The 21,632-nt window shown below is 42.9% G+C and overlaps 1 protein-coding gene across 5 annotated transcripts in view; it reads left to right on the top strand.

Moving 5' to 3' along the window:
* rbbp8l (retinoblastoma binding protein 8-like) overlaps window positions 1-21,632 on the top strand; it is a 118,051-nt gene that overhangs the window by 11,782 nt on the left and 84,637 nt on the right. For 2 of the 5 annotated variants that reach the window (XM_072556423.1, XM_072556421.1), the window contains exons 2-3: window positions 19,410-19,518; window positions 19,786-19,828. In XM_072556423.1, the coding sequence (XP_072412524.1) occupies window positions 19,452-19,518; window positions 19,786-19,828 (110 nt within the window). In that variant the 5' untranslated portion in view covers window positions 19,410-19,451. Of the gene's footprint in view, window positions 1-12,343; window positions 12,399-19,409; window positions 19,519-19,785; window positions 19,829-21,632 lie in introns of all 5 variants that reach the window. The other 3 variants (XM_072556422.1, XM_072556425.1, XM_072556424.1) reach the window with 3 other exon arrangements.

Here is a 21,632-nt window from a genome sequence, read left to right as displayed (position 1 = left end):
ATTTGCCTTAAAATAGGGATTAAATATTATTTTAAACTCAAAGAAGTGTATAAATAATGCCCTGATAGTCAGATTGAATGACGAGTAAGAACGATCTTTAATGAGCAGGAAACCGCATTTAAATAGGATTGCTATCTCGCCAACGATATACAACTTAGGAGTAGGATATTCTCATATCTCTGCCCAAAGGAAGTTTGGTGGAATCTACATGTTGACTGCAGCTACATCTGGAAGGTGTGGATAAATGGATAATTTGTTGCTGTCTGATGTAAAATAATTGCAATTATTTGTTTGCAGTACTTTTTGTTCTTAATTGGTAATACATTTGCTGGACTAATATCTTTGGTCGGCATAAAATGAGAGATGTAAGTAATTTATTCTTAAAGAAGAGAATGGCAGAAATGTACTTCAAACTGTAAATTTTATTCACTCATTTCCATTCACAGAAAATCAGGTAAAACCTGTTTATCTCTGTGCCCCCTAATTTATACCTGACACGTGGAACAGGTGTTGGTAGAGGGAAGGGCGAGAATGCTGTTTATTTTACAAAGTTTCTCTTTTTAACTTTTGAGTTCCAGAAGTTGCAGCTTTCTTTCTTGTTATCACAATCTACCCCAGCAAAGCAAATGGCACAACATACCAAATGTCAGAGATATACCAACAGAGTTTTAGCTATTATACAAATCAGAATTATAAATTGGTCTGGCTTTTTTGTGGCATTGTTAACCTGAGTTCAAAAGTTGGCTTAACAAAGTAGTCACAGTGAGGCTTTTTTAAGTCTCAAGCTCCATCAAAGATTTGGCCATATCTTCTGTGGGAAAACTGGTTAAGGAACACTTCCTGCAAGTATAGGGTCATAGGTCATACAGCACAGAAACAGACCCTTCGGTCCAACCAGTCCATGCTGAACGTAATCCCAAACTAAACTAATCCCACCTGCCTGAACCTGTTCCATACCCCTCCAAACCTCTCCTATTTATGTACTTACTCAAATGTCTTTCAAATGTTCTAACCGTACCCACATCCAGTAGGAAGTTCATTCCACATCTGAACCACCCTCTGTGTAAAAAAAAATTGCCCCTCACCTTTTTTAAATCTGTCTCCCCTCCCCTTAAAAATATGCCCAAGGCCCATCCTAGGAAAAAGATAACTAACAATCTGTACCTCTCATTATTTTATGAACTTCTGTAAGGTTGCCTCTCAATCTCCTACATTCAATAAAAAGAAAGTCCCAGCCTACCCAGCCTTTCTTTATAACTCAAGCCTTCCATACCTGGCAACATCCTGGTAAATCTCTTCTGAACCCTTTCCAGCGTAGTAGTGTCCTTCCTCTTGCTGCTCGGCAAGGTGAACAATATCAGTGGCTGAGTTATTTCCACATTTGTATCAAATAGATATTGAGATGGAAAATGCAGAAAATAACAAATAAATGCCCTTGCATTGTGGACTTGTAATTCAATGCTATAGTGCAGAAAAGGTTTTATTTATGATTAGTGAAAAGCAATAGTCTATTTTTGTGCTTCAGAACAATACAGTCAGTTTGACCATGATTCTACCAGGGATTGACACCTGGGTTTGTGTAGAATGGCTTCATCATTCAACTTTGTTTTCTGGTGGATCTTCATTACAGCTTATTTTGCTGAAAGCTAGATCTGGAGAATTTGCTACCATCATTCTCTTTCCAGATCGGATCTACATGGCTTAGTTGGTCCAGTTGAATAGACCGGGGCTGTTTTCCCTGGAGTGTCGGAGGCTGAGGGGTGACCTTGTAGAGGTTTATAAAATCATGAGGGACATGGATAGGATAAATATACAAGGTATTTTCCCTGGCGTGGGAGAGTCCAAAACTTGACAGCATAGGTTTAGGGTGAGAGGGGAAAGATTTAAAAAGGACTGAAGGGACAACATTTTCACGCAGAGGGTGGTGTGTGTATGGAATGAGCTGCCAGAGGAAGTGGTGGAGGCTGATACAATTACAATATTTTAAAGGTATCTGGATGGGTATATGAATAGGAAGGGTTTGGAGAGATATGGGCCAAGTTCTGGTGAATGGGTCTAGATTAATGTGGGATATCTAGTCAGCATGGAAGAGTTGGGTCAAAGGGTCTGTTTCTGTTACAGTGATACACCTCTATGACTGTATGACTCTCGTGTGGCAGTGGTAAATAATTTGGCAGTAGAACAAAAATAAGCTTTTGTCTTAAACAAGATATAATTCATTACATGATATTGATATTCCTATATCAAATGGACTACACCAGTTTTAGAAGGAACTAACGCTATTGTTTTAGATTACCTACAGTGTGGAAACAGGCCATTTGGCCCAACATGTCAACACCGACCCTCTGAAGAGTAGCCCACACAGTCCCAATCCCCTACTCTATATTTTTCCTGATTAATGATCTTCTCAAGAGCAACTAGGGATGGGCGATATATACTGATCCAACCAGCGCAACCCATGTACCATGTATGAATAAGAAAATGCAACCAGTCTGCAATACTTTGTTACTAAGATTATGAACGAGACCTTGATGTCTTACCCTTTCAAGACCCAAAGCTGTTCTCCCACACATCCATATGACATCATCATATTGGGTGCTGATGAACGCACGCCTCATCATTCATCCTTTCAGAGCCTAATGTTTTTGTATGACAACACCTCCAAGCTGTACTTATTATTGATATTTATTCATTTGTGTATATAATTACAATTACCACCATGCCATCTTCCTTAAGTCTCTGACATCACAAATTGAGTCAGGAGGTAGTTTGTGGTATTCAGTTAGAACACATTCTCTTCAGGATTAGAAATCTGGCAGGTTTCTGGGTTGATGGCTGCTGACTTTGATTTTTTTTCTTGACACTGTGTGCTCTGTCAGTTACCTTTGATGGAGAGCCATCAATCTCTTGGATTTGTTTTGTAGAGGACATCTATCCTGCTAAAATAGTTAAAAAATCACACAACACCAGGTTATAGTCCAACAGGTGTTGTGTGATTTTTAACTTTGTACACCCCAGTCCAACACCGGCATCTCCAAATCATGACTGCTGAAATAGGTAATTGCTCCACTACAATCTCTGGTTGGTCTTTAATCTCACAAATGTCTTTTACATAGGATGGCTAATTTGTTGAAACAGCAAGTTCCTGTTTGGAACTATTCTGGATCTCTGGACCAGGGATTCATTTTTTAGCGGAATACTGGATTTACGAGCTATGGAACAATTGACCCTATCTTTTGCTTGGATTCTGTCATAAATCTATGAAGCCTTAAGAAATCTTCTACTGATTGATCCCTGACAAGTTGCTCCTTAACCTTAGAGCTGTTGCTCCATGACTGACCATTCCTAGAACAGTTCAGATGTAACTAGCTAGTGCTGGTCCAGCTGATTCTTGAGTTTAATTAAGTTTAAATTCTTCTGCCATTTGAAGAAGTTTTCAAAGGCATGTATTCGTGCTCAAGGGTGAGAATTCTTCATTTTGAGGTATGTATATTTTCTCTACCATCTGACAGCACTTATGCTGAAAAGTTGCTAGTAGCATCGTTTTAACTTTAAGTGGTACATTAAGTGGTAAATATAGTTGTACTGTTGTATAAACAGTGATTCTTCATTCATGGTAGTCTATGTGATAATACGTCTACATGCCTTTGTATCAAACTTAAAATGAATGCATTATCCATTGATTATTCACCGGAGGGGGTAATTTTCTGTGAATTTTCCAGATGATTCCTTCTATTTGAAACCTTTAAAAATGTTCCCATTTAGTTGATGATCTTACAGAATAAATACCACTGCCTGTAGCTTTAAGAATCAGTTCCAGTTCCCTTGACAGCTTTTCTGAGTTATGCCTGCATTTTAGAGCTGTTTAAAATTAATCCCTTCCTTTAACAGATTTTCTTGGATGATTTGCACTGTCTTGTAATCTCCATTGCTTCACAGCTTTTTCTCCGGATGATCCCTGTTGCCTGTGGCTTGAAATAATGCTTCCTATCTTTACCTTGATTTAAGTAATGGATCTCCTGCTTTTTCTGCAGCCTGAATAGTCTCTCTTTTTCCATTTGATCTTGTATGCTTAGGCCTTTAAATTGCCCTTAATCACTTTAATTCTGGCTTTGCATCATTTTCGTGTCTGTAACCCCCTTTTGAATTGAATGTGTGGCCTTTCATTTCCCTTCCCATAGCTGTGCCTTGCGGTGTCCACCCACTACACTCAAACTAAGCTCCGTGTATCCTTTCATTATTTGTAGTTTCTCCAGCCTGTAACTACACCATTTTTAACAAGTATTTTCTCTTGCCCAGCAGAAATTTTAACTTTAGAGTAGCAACCCATTGTCACATGCATTTTGACAAGAAAAAATGTATAATGAAAAGATTTATGAGTCATCATACCAGGGCACCAAAATTAATGATAGAAGTCATGAAAAATAAAAGCCCATCACAGTTCAATTGACAACTCCTGGTTTCGGGGTCTGCGGGAAAACCAGACTGAGACCAACACACAGGGCCGGGCTGAGACCACCCTGCCACATGAGATCAGACTTCCATGCCAGGGTGAGGCATCCACCCTCGGCTGTTGGAAGACCTGGAAGCTGCCAAAGAAAGCCTCCATACCTGGACAAGACCACCTCACCAAGATACCACCCCACCGGGATACTGCCCCACTGGGAGACTGTCCCACCAGGGTACTGTCCCACCAAGATACTACCCCACCGGGATACTGCCCCACTGGGAGACTATACCACCAGGAGACTGTCCCACCAGGAGACTGTCCCACCAGGATACTAACTCACCAGGATACCGCCCCACCAGGATACTGCCCCACTGGGAGACTGTCCCACCAGGAGACTGTCCCACCAGGAGACTGTCCACCAGGAAACTGTCCCACCGGGAGACTGTCCCACCAGGGTACTGCCCCACCAGGAGACTGCCCCACCAGGAGATCACACCAACAGGACACTGTCCCACCGGGAGACTGTCCCACCAGGAGCCCACCCCACCAGGATCCCACCCCACCAGGAGACTGTCCCACCAAGCACCAGGCCACTATGGCCATTCTGGGTCTTTGGAAGCCACCTCCTTGCTGGACCTGGGCCAGGAGAAGACATCTTCCACTGAAGTCATTAAAAGATAAGAAGGTAGAATTATAAATGAATTTTTTTAAAAAAAGCATAGAAAGAAAAAACAAATAAAGCTGATAGTGTACATGAGCTCTGGACTCCTGGGTGAGGAGCCTGCACGTTGCACTGTTACTCGACCACCACTGATGGTCCACCGAAAACAACACATTCTCCAGCTGAACCTTAACTTGGGCCCTCTCCAACAGATCACTGGCACCCTTGCAATCTATAAATGTCAAGATAGCTCACACTTATCTTACCAAATCAGAAATGAATTTTGCATCAACTATCAATTCTGTCTTGTAGAATCTTGACAGGAGGTTCTCTTCTGCAGGGTTTCAAATGTTCAGCTGTCCCTTTCTCCATGAGCAGCCTTTTTAAAGCTATGCCTCCAGAGCTTCACTGCTTGCTGTCTAGTTTTTTGTTTGTTCACTAGTAGAATGTGGGTCTCACTGGCTGGACCATATTCATTGCCCATCCCTAGTTGCCTTCAAGTTGAACCGCTGTAGTCCATGTGCTGTGCATAGACTCACAATGCCCTTAGGAAGGGAATTTCAGGGTTTTGATCCAGCGATAGTGTGATATATTTCCAAGTCAGGATGGTCAGTAGCTTGCAGTTGAATTTGTAGGTAGCAATGTTCCAGTGTATTTTCTGCCCTTGGCCTTCTGGTGGAGGTGATACAGAAGAACCTCGATTATCCAAGGACACAGCGGGCATTATTTCGTTCAGTTCATCGAATTCTGGCCAATCGAATGCTGGTTAATGGAGTTTAGCTGAGCATCGGGACCTCACCAGATAATCCAATATTCGGATAATTGAATGCCAGATAATCGAGGTTCCTCTGTATTTGGTTTAGAAGGTAGTGCCTAAGAGTCTGAGGTGAATTTCTGCATTGCATCTTGGACATAGTACACTCTACTACTACTGAGCGCCAGTGGTTCCATTCAAGTGGGCTGCTTTGTCCTCGATCATGTGAAGTCTCTTGAGTGTTGTTGGAGCTGCACTCATCCAGGGAAGTGGCGAGTATACATCACACTCCTGACCTGTGCCTTGGAGATAGTGGGCAGACTTTGGGAAATCAGGAGGTGAGTTACTCACCACATACTCCTAACCTCCGACCTGCTGTTATAGCCACTGTATTTATATAGTGTGTCCGATTGAGATTCAGGTCAATAGTAACCTCCAGAATGTTGACAGTGGGGAAATCCAGTGATGGTAACTTCATTGAATGTCAAGGGAATGTCTCTTATTGGTGATGGGCATAGCCTGGCATTTGTTAGAAGTGAATGTTGCTTGCCACTTGTTAGCCCAAGCCTGGATATTGTCCAGATCTTGTTGTGTTTGAAGGTGGACTGCTTCAGTATCTGAGGAGTCATGAATGGTGTTGAATATTGTGCAGTCATTAGCGAACATTCCTACTTCTGACCTTATGGAGGAAAGGATGAAGCAGCTGAAGATGATTGGGCCTCGGACACTACAGTGAAGAACTCCTGTGGAGATGGCCTGGACCTGAAATGATTGACCTCCTTCAAACACAAACATGAGTCAGGTATGACTCCAACCAGTGGAGAGTTTTGTCCCCGATGCCAATTTATTCTAGTTTTGCTAGAGCTCCTTGATTCCACACTTGGTTGAATGTGACCTTGATATCAAGGGCTGTCACTTTCACCTCACCTCGGGATTTCAGCTCTTTTGTCCATGTTTGAACCAAGGTTGTAATGGGGTCAGGGAGGTGAGTGGCCCTGGCAGAACCCAAACTGGGCATCACCGAGCAGATTATTGCTGAGCAGGTGCTGTATGATAGCGCTGTTGATGACACCTTCCGTCACTTTACTTCCATGAAGAGTAGAATGGTGCTGGAAAAGCACAGCAGTTCAGGCAGCATCCAAGGAGCAGGAAATTCGACGTTTCGGGCAAAAGCCCTTCATCAGGAATGTGTTTTCGGATGAAGGGCTTTTGCCCAAAACGTCAATTTTCCTGCTCCTCGGATGCTGCCTGAACTGCTGTGCTTTTCCAGCACCACTCTAATCTAGAGTCTGGTTTCCAGCATCTGCAGTTCTTGTTTTTACCTTCCATCAAGAGTAGACAGATTGAGCGATAATGAGCAGAGTTGCATCTCGCCTGCTTTTTGTATGCGGGACATAACTGGACAATTTTTCACATTTTTACGTAATGCCATTGTTGTAACTGTACTGGAACAGGGGAGGGCCAGGGGAGTGGCGCGTTCTGCAGCCCAAGGCTTCACTACTATTGCCAGAAATTACTAAGGCCCTCAGCCTTGACACTATCCAATATCTCCAACCATTTCTTCAAATCACATGAGGTGCATCAAATTGGCTAAAGACTGGCGTCTGTCATGCCGGAGATGACTGAAGGTGGCCGACCTAGATCCTCTACTCGGCACTTTTGGCTGAAGATTGCTGTAAGTCTTAAGTCTTATCTTTTGTCCTGATGTTTTGGCCTCTTCCATCATTGAGGATGAGGCTATTTGTGGAGCATCCTCCTCCTCCAGTGAGTTGTTTAATTTCCAACTACAATTTACGACTAGATGTGACAGTACTGTAGACACCTTATTTTTAGGTATTCCTGGTGCTGCTCCTGGCATGCCCTCCTGCACTCTTCATTGAACCAGGGCTGATCATCTGGCTTGTTAGTAATAGTTGAGTGGGGAATATGCCAGGCCATAAGGTTGTAGATTCTACTGCTGTTTTGCCCCACAGTGTCTCATGAATGCCCAGTCTTGAGTTGCTAGGTGTGTTCAAAGTCTGTCCCATTTAGCACAGTAATAATGCCACACAACACATATTCTCAGTATGAAGGCAAGACTTTGTCTCCACAAGGACAGTGCGGTGGTCACTCTTACTGATACTGTCATGAACTAATACATCTGCAGCTGGCAGATTAGTCAGGATGAGGTCAAATATGGTCTTCCCTCTTGTTGGTTCCCTAACCACGTGTTGCCGACCCAGTTCTGACAGCTATGTCCTTCAGGAGAATGTACTCAGACTTCAAAACTCTTGAACTTAATATAGAGCCCTGAAGGCTGCAGTCTTTCCACGAGGAAAAAAGCCATTCCTTCCCAAAACATCTCCAGCTCTCAACACCATTTTCTTGAAGACACAGTTCAGACTCAAATCTTTTTCAACTATCTGAACATCGCCTTTGTGCTTCAGAGACTCATTCTACTTTATAATTTTCAGGTGAAGAACTTTGTGCACTTTGTTACAGTGGAGGTACTAAAAATATCAATTGTTACACTAAATTAAATGTACATAGACACTTCAGACTCTTGACTATTTAAGTACCCTGTGAAGTGAGATGGGTATGGTCAACATTGTAAACATAGTGCACTCAGGTGGCAGCCTCAACTTTAGATTGGATTAGATTCCCTACAGTGTGGAAACAGGCCCTTCGGCCCAACAAGTCCACACCGACCCTCCAAAGAGCAACCCACCCAGACCCATTCCCCTACATTTACCCTTTCACCTCACACTATGGGCAATTTAGCATGACCAATTCACCTGACCTACACACCTTTGGACTGTGGGAGGAAACCGGAGCACCCGGAGGAAACCCACACAGACACTGGGAGAATGTGCAAACGCCACACAGACAGGGCGCAAGGGCAGCACGGTGGCACAGTGGTTAGCACTGCTGCCTCACAGCACCAGAGATCCGAGTTCAATTCCTGCCTCAGGTGACTGACTGTGTGGAGTTTGCATGTTCTCCCCATGTCTGTGTGGGTTTCCTCCGGGTGCTCCGGTTTCCTCCCATAGTCACAAAGATGTGCAGGCCAGGTGAATTGGCCATGCTAAATTGCCCGTAGTGTTAGGTTAGGGGTATGGGTGGGTTGCGCTTCGGCAGGTCGGTGTGGACTTGTTGGGCCGAAGGGCCTGTTTCCACACTGTAATCTAATCTAAATTGCCCAAGGCGGGAATTGAACCCAGGTCTCTGGCGCTGTGCGGGAGCAGTGCTAACCACTGTGCCACCATGCCGCTCCTTTGACGAAGGAGCCTTTAAAAAATGGTGAGTGGGACCTCAATCCAGGTCTCCCTCCCCAGTAACTTCCATTTGTAGCAAAGTTCACCTCAATGGGATAACCTGAGAGTAGCCCGATCACTCTTACTGGCTCCATCGTCAAGCTAGGGCAGTTGAATGAGATTAGACCAAGAGGAGTTTTTTTTTATATTTAGGATTTTCCTTACTGTGCAATATGACTAACCAGACAGAACTCGTTTAAGTGCTTTGAATTTCAGTTTGGTGTCGGACACCTGAAATCTGGGTCATTTCTGATCCTGACGCCCACACTGTATTTGCATCACTCATGTAACATCATCTCCAAATGTTCATGGCCTAATTGAGTCAGAAGCTAGCTCAGAATCCAGTTATCAGGAGTTGTCCACAAGGCACAAATGAAACTCAGGTAGCAGCCATGACACTTTTTGATCTTGCTATAATTGGAACAGAATTCATTTGTTTAATTTTTTTTTCTATTTTTTTAAAGCTGCTTTCTAATCAACCTGTTCAGAGATGCTATTACACATCTCTGGAACAGGTGGGATTTGTACACAGTACTCTTGACTCAAAGGTAGGGTTAAAACCATTACACAATACTAGCTGACCCTACCTTTTTCTTTTAATGCTGTTGGTTTGGTTACACAGCACCTGTGCTATCCCACCAACACCGTGATCCCATTTAAGTACAGATTACTTTTGGAAAAAAAAGCTATGAATGCATTTGGTGGAGTGCATTCTTCTCCACGCCCTTTCCAGTGAGGTCACATGGTAAACCCCAATCTCTGATAGATAGAGGACTCCATAGAGATTGGTAAACGCCATATAATGATACAACATGGAACTGAATATTTCTTGGCGCCACTTATCAAGACTCAAAATCTACTTGGCATCATCACAAAATTAATAGAATCAAATCCACAGTAGCTTTAGTTTATTTCACAATGTTTGGAAATGTATTGAGATAACTTATCCTTTTGAAGGTTTGATATTATTTAATATACCTTCAAGTATAGTTACATACTCTTGGTTCTGTATAAAACTTCCCTTTAAATAAGCATTTAAGAGATAATTATGATAAAGTAAATTTTTAAGCAAAATTACACCTTCGGGCAAGATTCCAAATGTCTACAAAATGCATCTTGGGATTTGGCACTCAAATATTTGTACCTTAGTCACTGGTCCATGGATCTTTAAGTATGCCAGCCAGTACAACTGTGGGAATAGGTTAATTGTCTCTGGGATGGTAAGGGAAAAAAACAATAGTCATTACTTCCATCATGATCATTACCTGGCAACATATGCATGAAGTGTATCCTTGGAATCTGGGTAAGGAATGGGTAACACCATACTTACGTGGTTTCCAATATTATGCAGGTTCACATAGGCAGAACAGCATTCTTGAGCCTAGCAATATAGTTTTCCAACAAGGAGAGGCAAAGAATTGAGCCCTGTGAGCTAATATATGTAGCTTCCTACAGACACAAACGCACCACACTGTCAGCCCAATTTATCATGCAAAATTGGTTGTCAGCATAGTTCATAACACATTCAAGATTATTTAGCAAATGCTGTCCATCACAGAATCATTTCTGATGTTTTAGGCTTTGCCAGCCCAGGTTGTGCATGGTCAGTCTCTAAGTTTTGGTGCACTTGCCAGGTTCAAATTTAAACAATTAACTGTCTGTCATCATCTAACTGGCCCATTCTCTATGTCAATGCCTCTACCAATCAGAGGTCTATTTGTCAACCAATCAGCAGGTACAGTTAGTAAGTTTGCAGATGACACCAAAATTGGGGGTGAAGTGGACAGCGCAGGGGTTTACCTCAGATTACAACAAGATCTTGATCAGATCGGCCAATGGGCTGAGAAGTGGCAGATGGAGTTTAATTCAAATAAATGCAAGGTGCTGCTTTTTTGGGAAAACAAATCTTAGCAGGACTTATACACAATGGTAAGGTACTACGTACTGTTGCTGAACAAAGAGACCTTGGAGTGCAGGTTCATAGCTCCTTGAAAGTGGAGTCGCAGGTCGATAGGATAGTGTAGAAGTGTATGTTTTCCTTTATTGGTCAGAGTATTGAGTACAGGAGTTGCGAGGTCATGTTGCGGCTGTACAGGACATTGGTTAGGCCACTGTTGGAATATTGCATGCAATTCTGGTCTCCTTCCTATCAGAAAGATGTTGTGAAACTTGAAAGGGTTCAGAAAAGATTTCCAAGGATGTTGCCAGGGTTGGAGGATTTGAGCTACAGAGAGAGGCTGAACAGGCTGGGGCTGTTTTCCCTGGAGCATCGGAGGCTGAGGGGTGACCTCATAGAGGTTTACAAAATTATGTGGGGCATGGATAGGGTAAATAAGCAAAGTCTTTTCCCTGGGGTCAGGGAGTCCAGAACTAGAGGGCAAAGGTTTAGGGTGAGAGGGGAAAGATATAAAAGAGACCTAAGGGGCAACCTTTTCACGCAGAGGGTGGTACATTTATGGAATGAGCTGCCAGAGGATGTGATAGATGCTGGTACAATTGCAACATTTAAGAGGCATTTGGATGGGTATATGAATGGGAAGGGTTTGGAGGGATATGGGCCGGGTGCTGGCAGGTGGGACTAGATTGGGTTGGGATATCTGGTCGGCATGGGCGAGTTGGACCGAAGGGTCTGTTTCTGTGCTGTACATCTCTATGACTCGATGATAGGATGGAATATTGTTCTCCTTTACATTGGCATTTCTTGCAGATGTCCTGATGACTGCAGGATGATCAGTTTGACAAAATGAGCTTTTATTCAGTAATACCCAAATTGTAAGTTACCAAACAAGTAGTTGAACTGTAGCACTTTGATACAATGAAGTTGTGTGCATTTCCATTTGTTTTCTCTTGGGATTTGTGTCCCATTCAGTTTTGACAAAATATATTCATTATTTGAAAAGCATTTAGACATACTGTAAGGCTGTAAAAATCCATATGAATCCCCATTTATCTCTCCACCCCCTCAGCTCACAGCCTCATTCCTGATGAAGGATTTTTGCCCGAAATGTCGATTCTCCTGCTCCTCGGATGCTGCCTGACCTGCTGTGCTTTTCCAGCAGCACACTTTTGACTCTAATCGCCAGCATCTGCAGTCCTCACTTTCATCTAAGAATCCACATCTGCTTTTTCTGGCAGTTCTGTGTGTTCCCAGGACTTATCGCTGTCCACATTTTATCTTCATACAGTTGTACAATAACAGTCCGAAGATATGCAAATGATGAGTTTATCCCTGACAATGAGGTAAGTTCAAAACCACTGAGATTTCCATTGGCTCTTAAAGTAGATTTTAACCATGAGATATGAAATCAACCACATGCCTACATTGATTTTGAGGCATGTTAAAATTTGTGAGCATTCTAGGAACTAATACTATTAAAGTATTTAATGTGCATCAAATGGACAAAGAAAATTCATGAAGCTTTTAAAGCAGATACAATGTGAATGTATTTTATTTCTGAATTATAAAACTATATGATTAGAATCTTACAACTTTAAGAATACGACCATAATTATAGAATCATAGAATGAGACCATTCAACTCATTGTGTCTACACCATTATTTTGAAAGTAATGCAACAATTAGTCCCACTACCCCTGTTATTTTTCCATAGTTGTCTAACTTATTTCACTGCCAGTATTTATCAAGTTAGCTAGTTATTTTATGAATCTGCTTCCCATATATTTCCATGCAGTTCACTCCAGTTTGTACCAACTCCCTTACTCGCAGAGTTTCTCTTCCTCATTTCTCAGACTTCTTAAGCATCAATTAATCAATTATTACGATTCTTTGGAAGGATTCCTGAATAACGAGACCTATTCACAATGAGTGGTTTGAAAGCATTTGAGGATGTTGAAAATGTTTAATGTTGTAACTGTGTTCCTCTGTTAATTAGCTTTATTTAGACATGAAACTCAAAGGTTGTGTCAATATATTGAGCAATATAACATGCTGACTGCCTTATGAAACTTTCACAGAAACCTAGGTTGTGTACATGAAACATGATGGGAGTCAGACTGCTTTTAGGCAGCGGTGGCACCACCCAATGAAACAATAACCTCTATCCGAGTCTCCTTTAATCATTTCTCTGTCACTGAACACCTCTGCACTTTTCCGGTGATCAATACTGGAGAACATTTCACAGTGGTTTGCACCATCCAGGTGAAAATGGACGTCATGTTCTTTCAAGCTGAAAATCAGAATACAACAACAGTGTGAGAAATCAATGAAAATCTCCCACTGCATAAATGCATTGAAGTGCGAGAACATTCCCATTTGTACAGTGACATTCACACACTCAGTGTGTCCTTCAGTGACTCACAGCACATAAGACCGTTTTAAAGTGTAGTCACTGTTCCAAAGGAGGAAACCACATTGTAATCTTTTTTATTACTCTGACAAGATAAACCCATGTCAATAATATCTGTTATGGATAAATATTGGCCAGGACGCTGCTACTTTGAAAATAACTCCCTGACAGCTTTTACTTCCATGCACGAGAAAGATAGTTTGACATTTCATCTAAATGTTGTCTTCTCTGACAGTGAAGCACTTGCTCAGTGCTTCACTAAAGTGGCAATTCAAATTTTCTGCTTGAATTGCAGGAGAGGAACTTGAACCCACGACCTTCCTGTCATGTGGAGCAATAATGGCTGATTCCTGGGGTTTGGTATCAGAAATCAAAGAACAACTGTTAAATTATTGATCAAGATGCTCTGTTAGACTATGGTTTGGAGGTGCCAGCGTTGGATTGGGGTGTACAAAGTTAAAAATCCCACAACACCAGGTTATAGTTCAACAGAGTTATTTGGAAGCACTAGCTTTCAGTGCACTGCTCCTTCATCAGGTGGTTGTGGAATATAAGTTCGCAAGACACAATTTATAGCTCACAGCACCAGGGACCTGGGTTCAATTCCTGCCTCAGGCAACTGTCTGTGTGGAGTTTGCACATTCTCCTGTGTCTGCGTGGGTTTCTGCTGGGTGCTCAACTTTCCTCCCACGGTCCAAAGATGTGCAGGTTAAGTGAATAGGCCAGGCTAAATTGCCCATAGTGTCAGGTGCACTGGTCAGAGGGAAATGGGTCTGAGTGGGTTGCTCTTTGGAGGGTTGATGTGGACTTGTTGGGCCGAAGGGCCTGTTTCCACACTGTAGGGAATCTAATCTAATCTAATCTTTACAGTTTGATGCAACTAAGATGATATATCAAAAAAGACCTGATTTTTTTGCAAAGTCTCTCATCTTTTAGAATGACTTTGTGTATATAGAAGTTGCTATCATGATGTGCATATAAGTGAACAAGGATTGTAAGAAGACTTATGTAGGTTAGTACTATATAAGCTAGTGCCTCTGGTCTGTACACAAGAAGACCCCGATCTCCCTGTAGCTGAACATTTTATCACAGCCTCCTGCTCATGTGCCCACTTGTCTGTCCTCAGCATGCTGCAGTATTCCAGTGAATCACATCACAAACTGGAGGAACAACATCTCATCCTCTCATCCTCAACAACAAGGCACTTTACAGCCTTCTGGACTTAATACTGAGTTCAACACCTTTAAATTGTAAACATTTTTTCCTCTTCTTTTAAGTTGTTATCAAGTCTTCCCCTCCCCCCATCCCACTTACTGTCCTTTCAAGTCTGGAAGGAGACACATTATTGTTTTGCCATTCTCACATCCCGATCACTTAATGTGAACTATCAACATCTTTTCTTCACCGACACCCTACACCCACTACACCCACTACACCCACCGCTGACCCCACCCCCCAAACCACAACATATCTGCTGTCCCTCCAAACTTCACTTCAGCTCTGATGGAGCATCATCTGGACTCAAAACATTAGCTTGCTCTCTCTCCATCAATGGCATCTGACCCACTGTGATATCTAGCATTTGTTGGTTTCAGTTAGGCTCATACTAATTCTTATCATTAGGACAACCACTGGCTTTATCCAGACCAAAGGGGTAGCCATGGGTACCCATATGGGGTCCAGCTATGCCTGTCTCTTTGTTGGCTACGTAGAACAGTCCATCTTCCGTAGTTACACCAGCACCACTCCCCACCTCTTCTTCCACTACACTGAAGACTGCATTGGAGGTTGAGCAATTCATCAACTTCACCAACACATTCCACCCTGACCTTAAATTTACCTGGACCATCTCTGACACCTCCCTCCCCTTCCTGAATCTCTCCATCTCCATTAATGACGACGGACTTGACACCAACATTTTTTACAAACCTACCAATTCCCACAGCTACCTGGATTATACCTCTTCGAACCCTATCTCCTGTAAAAATGCCATCCTGTATTTCCAATTCCTCCGCTTCTGCCATATCTGCTCCCAGGAGGACCAGTTCCACCACAGAACACACCAGATGGCCTCCTTCTTTAGAGACCACAATTTCCCTTTCCACGTGGTTAAAGATGCACTCCAACGCATCTCGTCCACATCCCGCACCTCTGCCCTCAAACCCCACCCCTCCAATCGTAACAAGGGCAGAACCCCCCTGGTGCTCACCTTCCATCCTACCAACCTTCGCATAAACCAAATCATCTGCCGACATTTCCGCCACCTCCAAACGGACCCCACCACCAGGGATATATTTCCCTCCCCACCCATTTCCACCTTCCGCAAAGACCATTCCCTCCGTGACTACGCCCTCCAACAAACTACCCTCCCTTCCTGGCATCTTCCCCTGCCATGCAGGAATTGCAAAACCTGCGCCCACACCTCCTCCCTCACCTCCATCCAAGGCCCCAAAGGAGTCTTCCACATCCACCAAAGTTTTACCTGCACATCCACCAATATCATTTATTGTATCTGCTATTCCCGATGCGGTCTCCTCTACATTGGGGAGACTGGACGCCTCCTTGCAGAGCGCTTGAGGGAACATCTCTGGGACACCCGCACCAATCAACTTCACTGCCCTGTGGCCCAACATTTCAATCCCCCTCCCACTCAACCAAAGACATGGAGGTTCTGGGCCTCCTTCACCGCCACTCCCTCACCACCCGACGCCTGGAGGAAGAACGCCTCATCTTCCGCCTCGGAATACTTCAACCCCAGGGCATCAATGTGGATTCCACCAGTTTCCTAATTTCCCCTTCCCCGCCTCACCCCAGTTCCAAACTTCCAGCTCAGCACTGTCCCCATGACTTGTCCTACCTGTCTATCTTCCTTTCCACTTATCCACTCCACCCTCCTCTCTGACCTATCACCTTCACCCCCATCCCCATTCACCTATTGTACTCTTTGCTACCTTCTCCCCAGCCCTGCCCCCCCATTTATCTCTCCACTCTGCAGGCACTCTGCCTCTATTCCTGATGAAGGGCTTTTGCATGAAATGTCGATTTTCCTGCTCCTCGGATGCTGCCTGAACTGCTCTGCTTTTCCAGCACCACTCTAATCTAGAATCTGGTTTCGAGCATCTGCAGTCCGTGTTTTTACCTACTGGATTTATCCTGTTCCATTGACTCACTACTCTTTAAATCAGAGTGGCTAGATCTTAAGACTTTACATATCTACTGTTTGTTTAGCCCCTTCCTTTTATGTGCTATTTTGACTGTGAATAGGGAAGTATTTCGAAGAAGTTGAAAATATTTAAGAGCGTGACAGTAACATTTCAAGTACCTGCTTAGCTTTTGCATGAGTCAAGTTTAATTTAGATAAATGCGAGGTGCTGCATTTTGGAAAGGCACATCAGGGCAGCACTCATACTCTTAATTGTACGGTCCTGGGGAATGCAGGTTCATAGTTCCTTGAAAGTGGAGTCGCAGGTAGATAGGATAGTGAAGAAGGTTGGTATGCTTTCCTTTATTGGTCAGAGCATTGAATAGAGGAGTTAGGAGGTCATTTTGCAGCTGTACAGGGCACAGGACATTGTGTGCAATTCTGCTGTCCTTTCTAAAGGAAGGATATTGTGGAACTTGAAAGGTTCAGAAAAGATTTACAAGGATGATGCCAGGGTTGGAAGGTTTAAGCTATAGGGAGTGGCTGAATAGGCTGGGGCTGTTTTACCTGGAGCATTGGAGGCTGAGGGGTGACCCTACAGCGACTTATAAAATCATGAGGGGCTTGGATAGGATAAATAGACAAGGCCTTTTCCCTGGGGTGGGAGAGTCCAGAATTAGAGGGCATAGGTTTAGGTTGAGGGGAAAAATTTAAAAGGGACCAAAGGGGCAACTTTTTTACACAGAGGGTGGTGCGTGTGTGGAATGAGCTGCCAGAGGAAGTGGTTGAGGCTGGTACAATTACAAATTTAAAAATCACACAACACTAGGGTATGGTTCAACAGATTTATTTGGAAGCACTAGCTTTCAGAGCACTACTCCTTCATCAGGTGGTTGTTTTGTTAGACTAGTGCTTCCAAATAAACCTGTTGGACTATAACCTGGTGTTGTGTGATTTTTAACTTCGTACACCCGAGTCCAGCACCGTCATCTCCAAATCATGAGTACAATTACAACATTTAAAAGGCATTTGGATGAATATATGGATAGGTAGTGTTCGAGGGGTATGGGCAAAGTGCTGGCAAATGGAACAAGACTAATTTAGAATATCCGGTCGGCATGGACGAGTTGGACCGAAGGGCCTGTTTCTGTACATCTCTATGATTCCATGACTCTAACTAAGCTTGCACCATATAGCTAGACTTTGGTGTGAGCTCTTTTTTTGAGACTTGCATGTACTCAACTGACCAGGATATTGTCCAAGAGATCTCCTGCACTATTAAAATGTTCCCTCATACAGTTGTGAGAGCACAGAGGTAATTCAATCCTTTGGTGCTGGTTCTCTGTAAAGCAAAGCAATAAATTTCATTCCACTCTTGATCCCCATTGGCATATAAGTCTATCTCCCTTAAGCGCCCAGCCAATTTCCTTTTAAGGTCATTCACAGTCCCTCTATATCCAAACACCCCCCACCCCAACCTCTCCCTTGGAAACAGCAGATTCCAGGTCATTACTACTCACAGCTTAAAACAAATGTTTTACCTCACATCCCCTTGCATCTCTTGTCAAAATGTCCCCGTTAGCTGCTAGATGCTGAATTAGTTCACTCTTAAGGTGAAGGTGGCCCAGAGTCCAAAAATCCTGTGTGCCAAAGACATTTCTTGACCCCTTTTATCCCTCCCAATTCCTTGTTTGAGTTCTTTCCTGTTATCTTTGTATTGTTTGAGGGCTCTGTCTGTCTTCAGTTTTCTAAACTGTATGCCACCTTTTGCTTTTTGACTAAGCTCTCAATTTCTGTTGTCATCCAGGGTTTCTTAATCTTGCCTCCCTTATCCTTCATTTGCACAGGAACATGCTGGTCCTGAAGTCTAATCAACTGGCCTTTAAACAATTCCAACATGCCAAGTGTGGATTTAGCTTCAAATAGTTGCCAATCGACATTCCCCAATTCCTGCCTAATATTATGCTAGTTAGCCATCCCCTAGTTTAGTACTTCCCCCAATTTAGTACTTTCACCCGAAGACTACTCTAATCCTTATCCATCAATAACTTAAAACTTATGGAATTATGGTCACTGTTCCTGAAATGATCCCCCTCTGGAAATTCAATCACCTGGCCGGGCTCATTCCCCAATACCTGGTCCAGTATAGTCCCTTCCTTAGTCGAGAGTGTCATGCTGGAAAAGCACAGCAGGTCAGGCAGCATCCGATGAACAGGACAATTGACGTTTCGGGCATAAACCCTCTCGACTCTGAACTCCAGCATCTGCAGTCCTCACTTTCTCCTAGTCCCTTCCTTAGTTGGACTATTTTCATATTTTTCAAAACACTGTCTTGGACAAAGCTAACAAATTTCCCCAGATCTAACAGAGCTAACAAATCCAAACCCCTGTCATTAATGACTCCCAGTCAATTTAAGGGAAATTAAAAATCACCCACCACAACAATCTTGTTGTTTTCACATTTTTCCATCATCTGTCCACACATCTGTCCCTCTATCACCCACTAGCTTTTGGGAGGCCTTCCATCAAATTAATTGCGCCCTTCCTGTTCCTGAGCTCTACCCATAATTCCTCACTGGATGAGCCCTGCAAGGCATCCTCTCTGTGCCACTGTGATATTCCCCCTAATCAGTAAGGCAACTTCCCAACTCTTTCACATTCTTCTCTATGCCAATTTTGTGTATGATTCCACTCCCATGAAGCTCACTCCTGCAAGATTCTTTTGTTATTTTAAAGGTTGTTATTATAAGAACAATAAAAATGCTCCTTGTGTTAAACTTTGTGTTTCTTTTTCCTACATAGCTGGAGTCAAAGCTCAGCCTGATCACTTCAGTGGAGTGAGAAATGACAATGGACGGCTTTACAGATGTCTGGGCAAAGCTCAAGGAACTGCATGACCAAGAAGTACAAGGTACAGAAAGCATTAAAAATGTTAACTGTTTAATCCTTTACATTGTGAGTAAATTCACTTTAAACAGCCACTGTTGAATATGAAACATTAATGTGGAATTGTCTTTTATCTTCACTTGACATATTTGGCAAGAATGCATCTTTGCAAAATTTATTCTAACACTGAACAGTCATATCCTTTTAGGAAAGCTATTTGAGAATACTTACATGATTAGATTGCTTCTAAAGTTTTTTTTCCCCTAGTTAACCTTTTACCTTTACTGTTTAGGACTGTATACAAAGTTAACCGAAATAAACATGGAGCGATGTCTGTGAGTACAGCACATCCTGTTTTTAATTGCACTTTTCTCTCTTCTTTCATATAACCCTAATGCTCTTCATGCTTATCCAATATTTGTGCCGTCTTATTCACAACTCATTGAGCAGTCGAACAAAATCCATCACAATTTACCATTTCTAATCTCAAATGTTCAAGCACGTTGCTCCTTAATCTTTTCAGCTGCATTGAAAAATTGTTATCTCAAATTTCTGCACAGAACTATGATCTGTCACCCTGATAATATTCCAGTGAATTTCGTGCACTTTTCTCTTCACTCCTATATACTTTCTTAATTGTCTATATACAATATTATAAATCTGGTATTACCACAAGTAATAATTTGAAGATTACTGCTTTGTGACTCTATTCGTGCCTCTAGATGCAAAGGCAAAAATTCTGTTTGTCTCTTATATGTTCTGACTTAGATGCATGACTACAGTTAATGACTTGTACATTGGCTCCTGGTTATACTTTTCTTTCTTTATCTTGATCCCAAAATGCTTCATGACATTTTTCTGCAGTGAGTTATGCAGAACTAAATAAACTTTCAACAGAAGGAAGAGTTTTGACCCGCCATACCTGTGTTAACACTACGTTAAAATAATCCAAAATAATCCTGCTTGGCTTTCTGCATCTGACTTTTTTTGGCAAAATGCATACCAGTCCCTATGGCATCACTCCCATTGATTTGCTCCCCGTCCTATTGCACAGTCTTCCCACAAGAACGTGTCAGTCAATGAACATCTGCCAAAGACTGTCATCCTTTGCCCCATACCACCTTAAAAAGCCCATTATGCACCCAGACAAACTCTAGCATTCAAAGATGCCCTGCCTGTTGGTGGACAGAGTTTAAACAGAAAGGCAAAATGGCAAGGTACAATAACCAGGGTACAATTGCAGGGAGCACTATGTTAAGGAGAAAGTGAGAACTGCAGATGCTGGAGATCAGCGTCGATAAGTATGGTGCTGGAAAAGCACAGCTGGTCAGGCAGTATCTAAGCAGCAGGAGAGTCGATGCTTCAGGCATAAGTTCTTCATCAGGAATGAGGTCAGAAAGTGTTCCCTCTGCTACACCTCAGATGCCGCCTGACTGGCCTTGCTTTTCCAGCATCACACTTTTCGACTTCGAGCACTATGATAGGGGAAGGAGCAAGAGGTTTTGAGGAAATTGTTTTTCAGCCAGATGGTGGGAATCCAGAAGTTATTACTGAAAAGGGTGGTAGAGGCTAGAGCACTCAAGATATTTAAGAAGTATTTAGGATGAACATTTGAAATGCCCTAGCATACAAAGGTACAGGCCAACTGCTAGAATGACCGCTTATCGTAGGTAGATGCTTGATGACCATTTTGGATATAATGGGCAATGGATATTGATCCTTGTTGTAAAAACTGTATCACTCTCTCCGACACTTCAAGGCTAGAGATGAAGCTCCATGGCTGGAGAGCAGTGCTGAGAGCCAATTACACAATCTGGCAGTAGGGGGGAGTTCAATGTGTACACGTGGCATTGGCTCGTGAGACACTTTTGTCCCTCTTCATTCAACATTTCTAATCTTTGGCTTAGTCTGTGTGCAAAGGTGTAGATGTCAATGAATTGTCAACCAGTGGCTGTGCCAGGGATGTGCGACGTCCAGACAGGCTCAATGCTGTGGGATAGCCCACAGTGCTATCATTCACTGCTCCCCCTTTGAGCCAGAGTGTTCCTGATAGTGGAGAGCCCCCCTCCCACAAGACATCCTCTCCCAGCCATACTTTACTGCGTGCCACCAGCAAATCCTGCTGCCCCTCCCCTCCAA

Source organism: Chiloscyllium punctatum, chromosome 37 (genome assembly GCF_047496795.1).
Source record: "Chiloscyllium punctatum isolate Juve2018m chromosome 37, sChiPun1.3, whole genome shotgun sequence".
In the NCBI taxonomy this organism is placed as follows: domain Eukaryota; kingdom Metazoa; phylum Chordata; class Chondrichthyes; order Orectolobiformes; family Hemiscylliidae; genus Chiloscyllium; species Chiloscyllium punctatum.
This window is presented reverse-complemented; position numbering and strand designations above follow the sequence as displayed.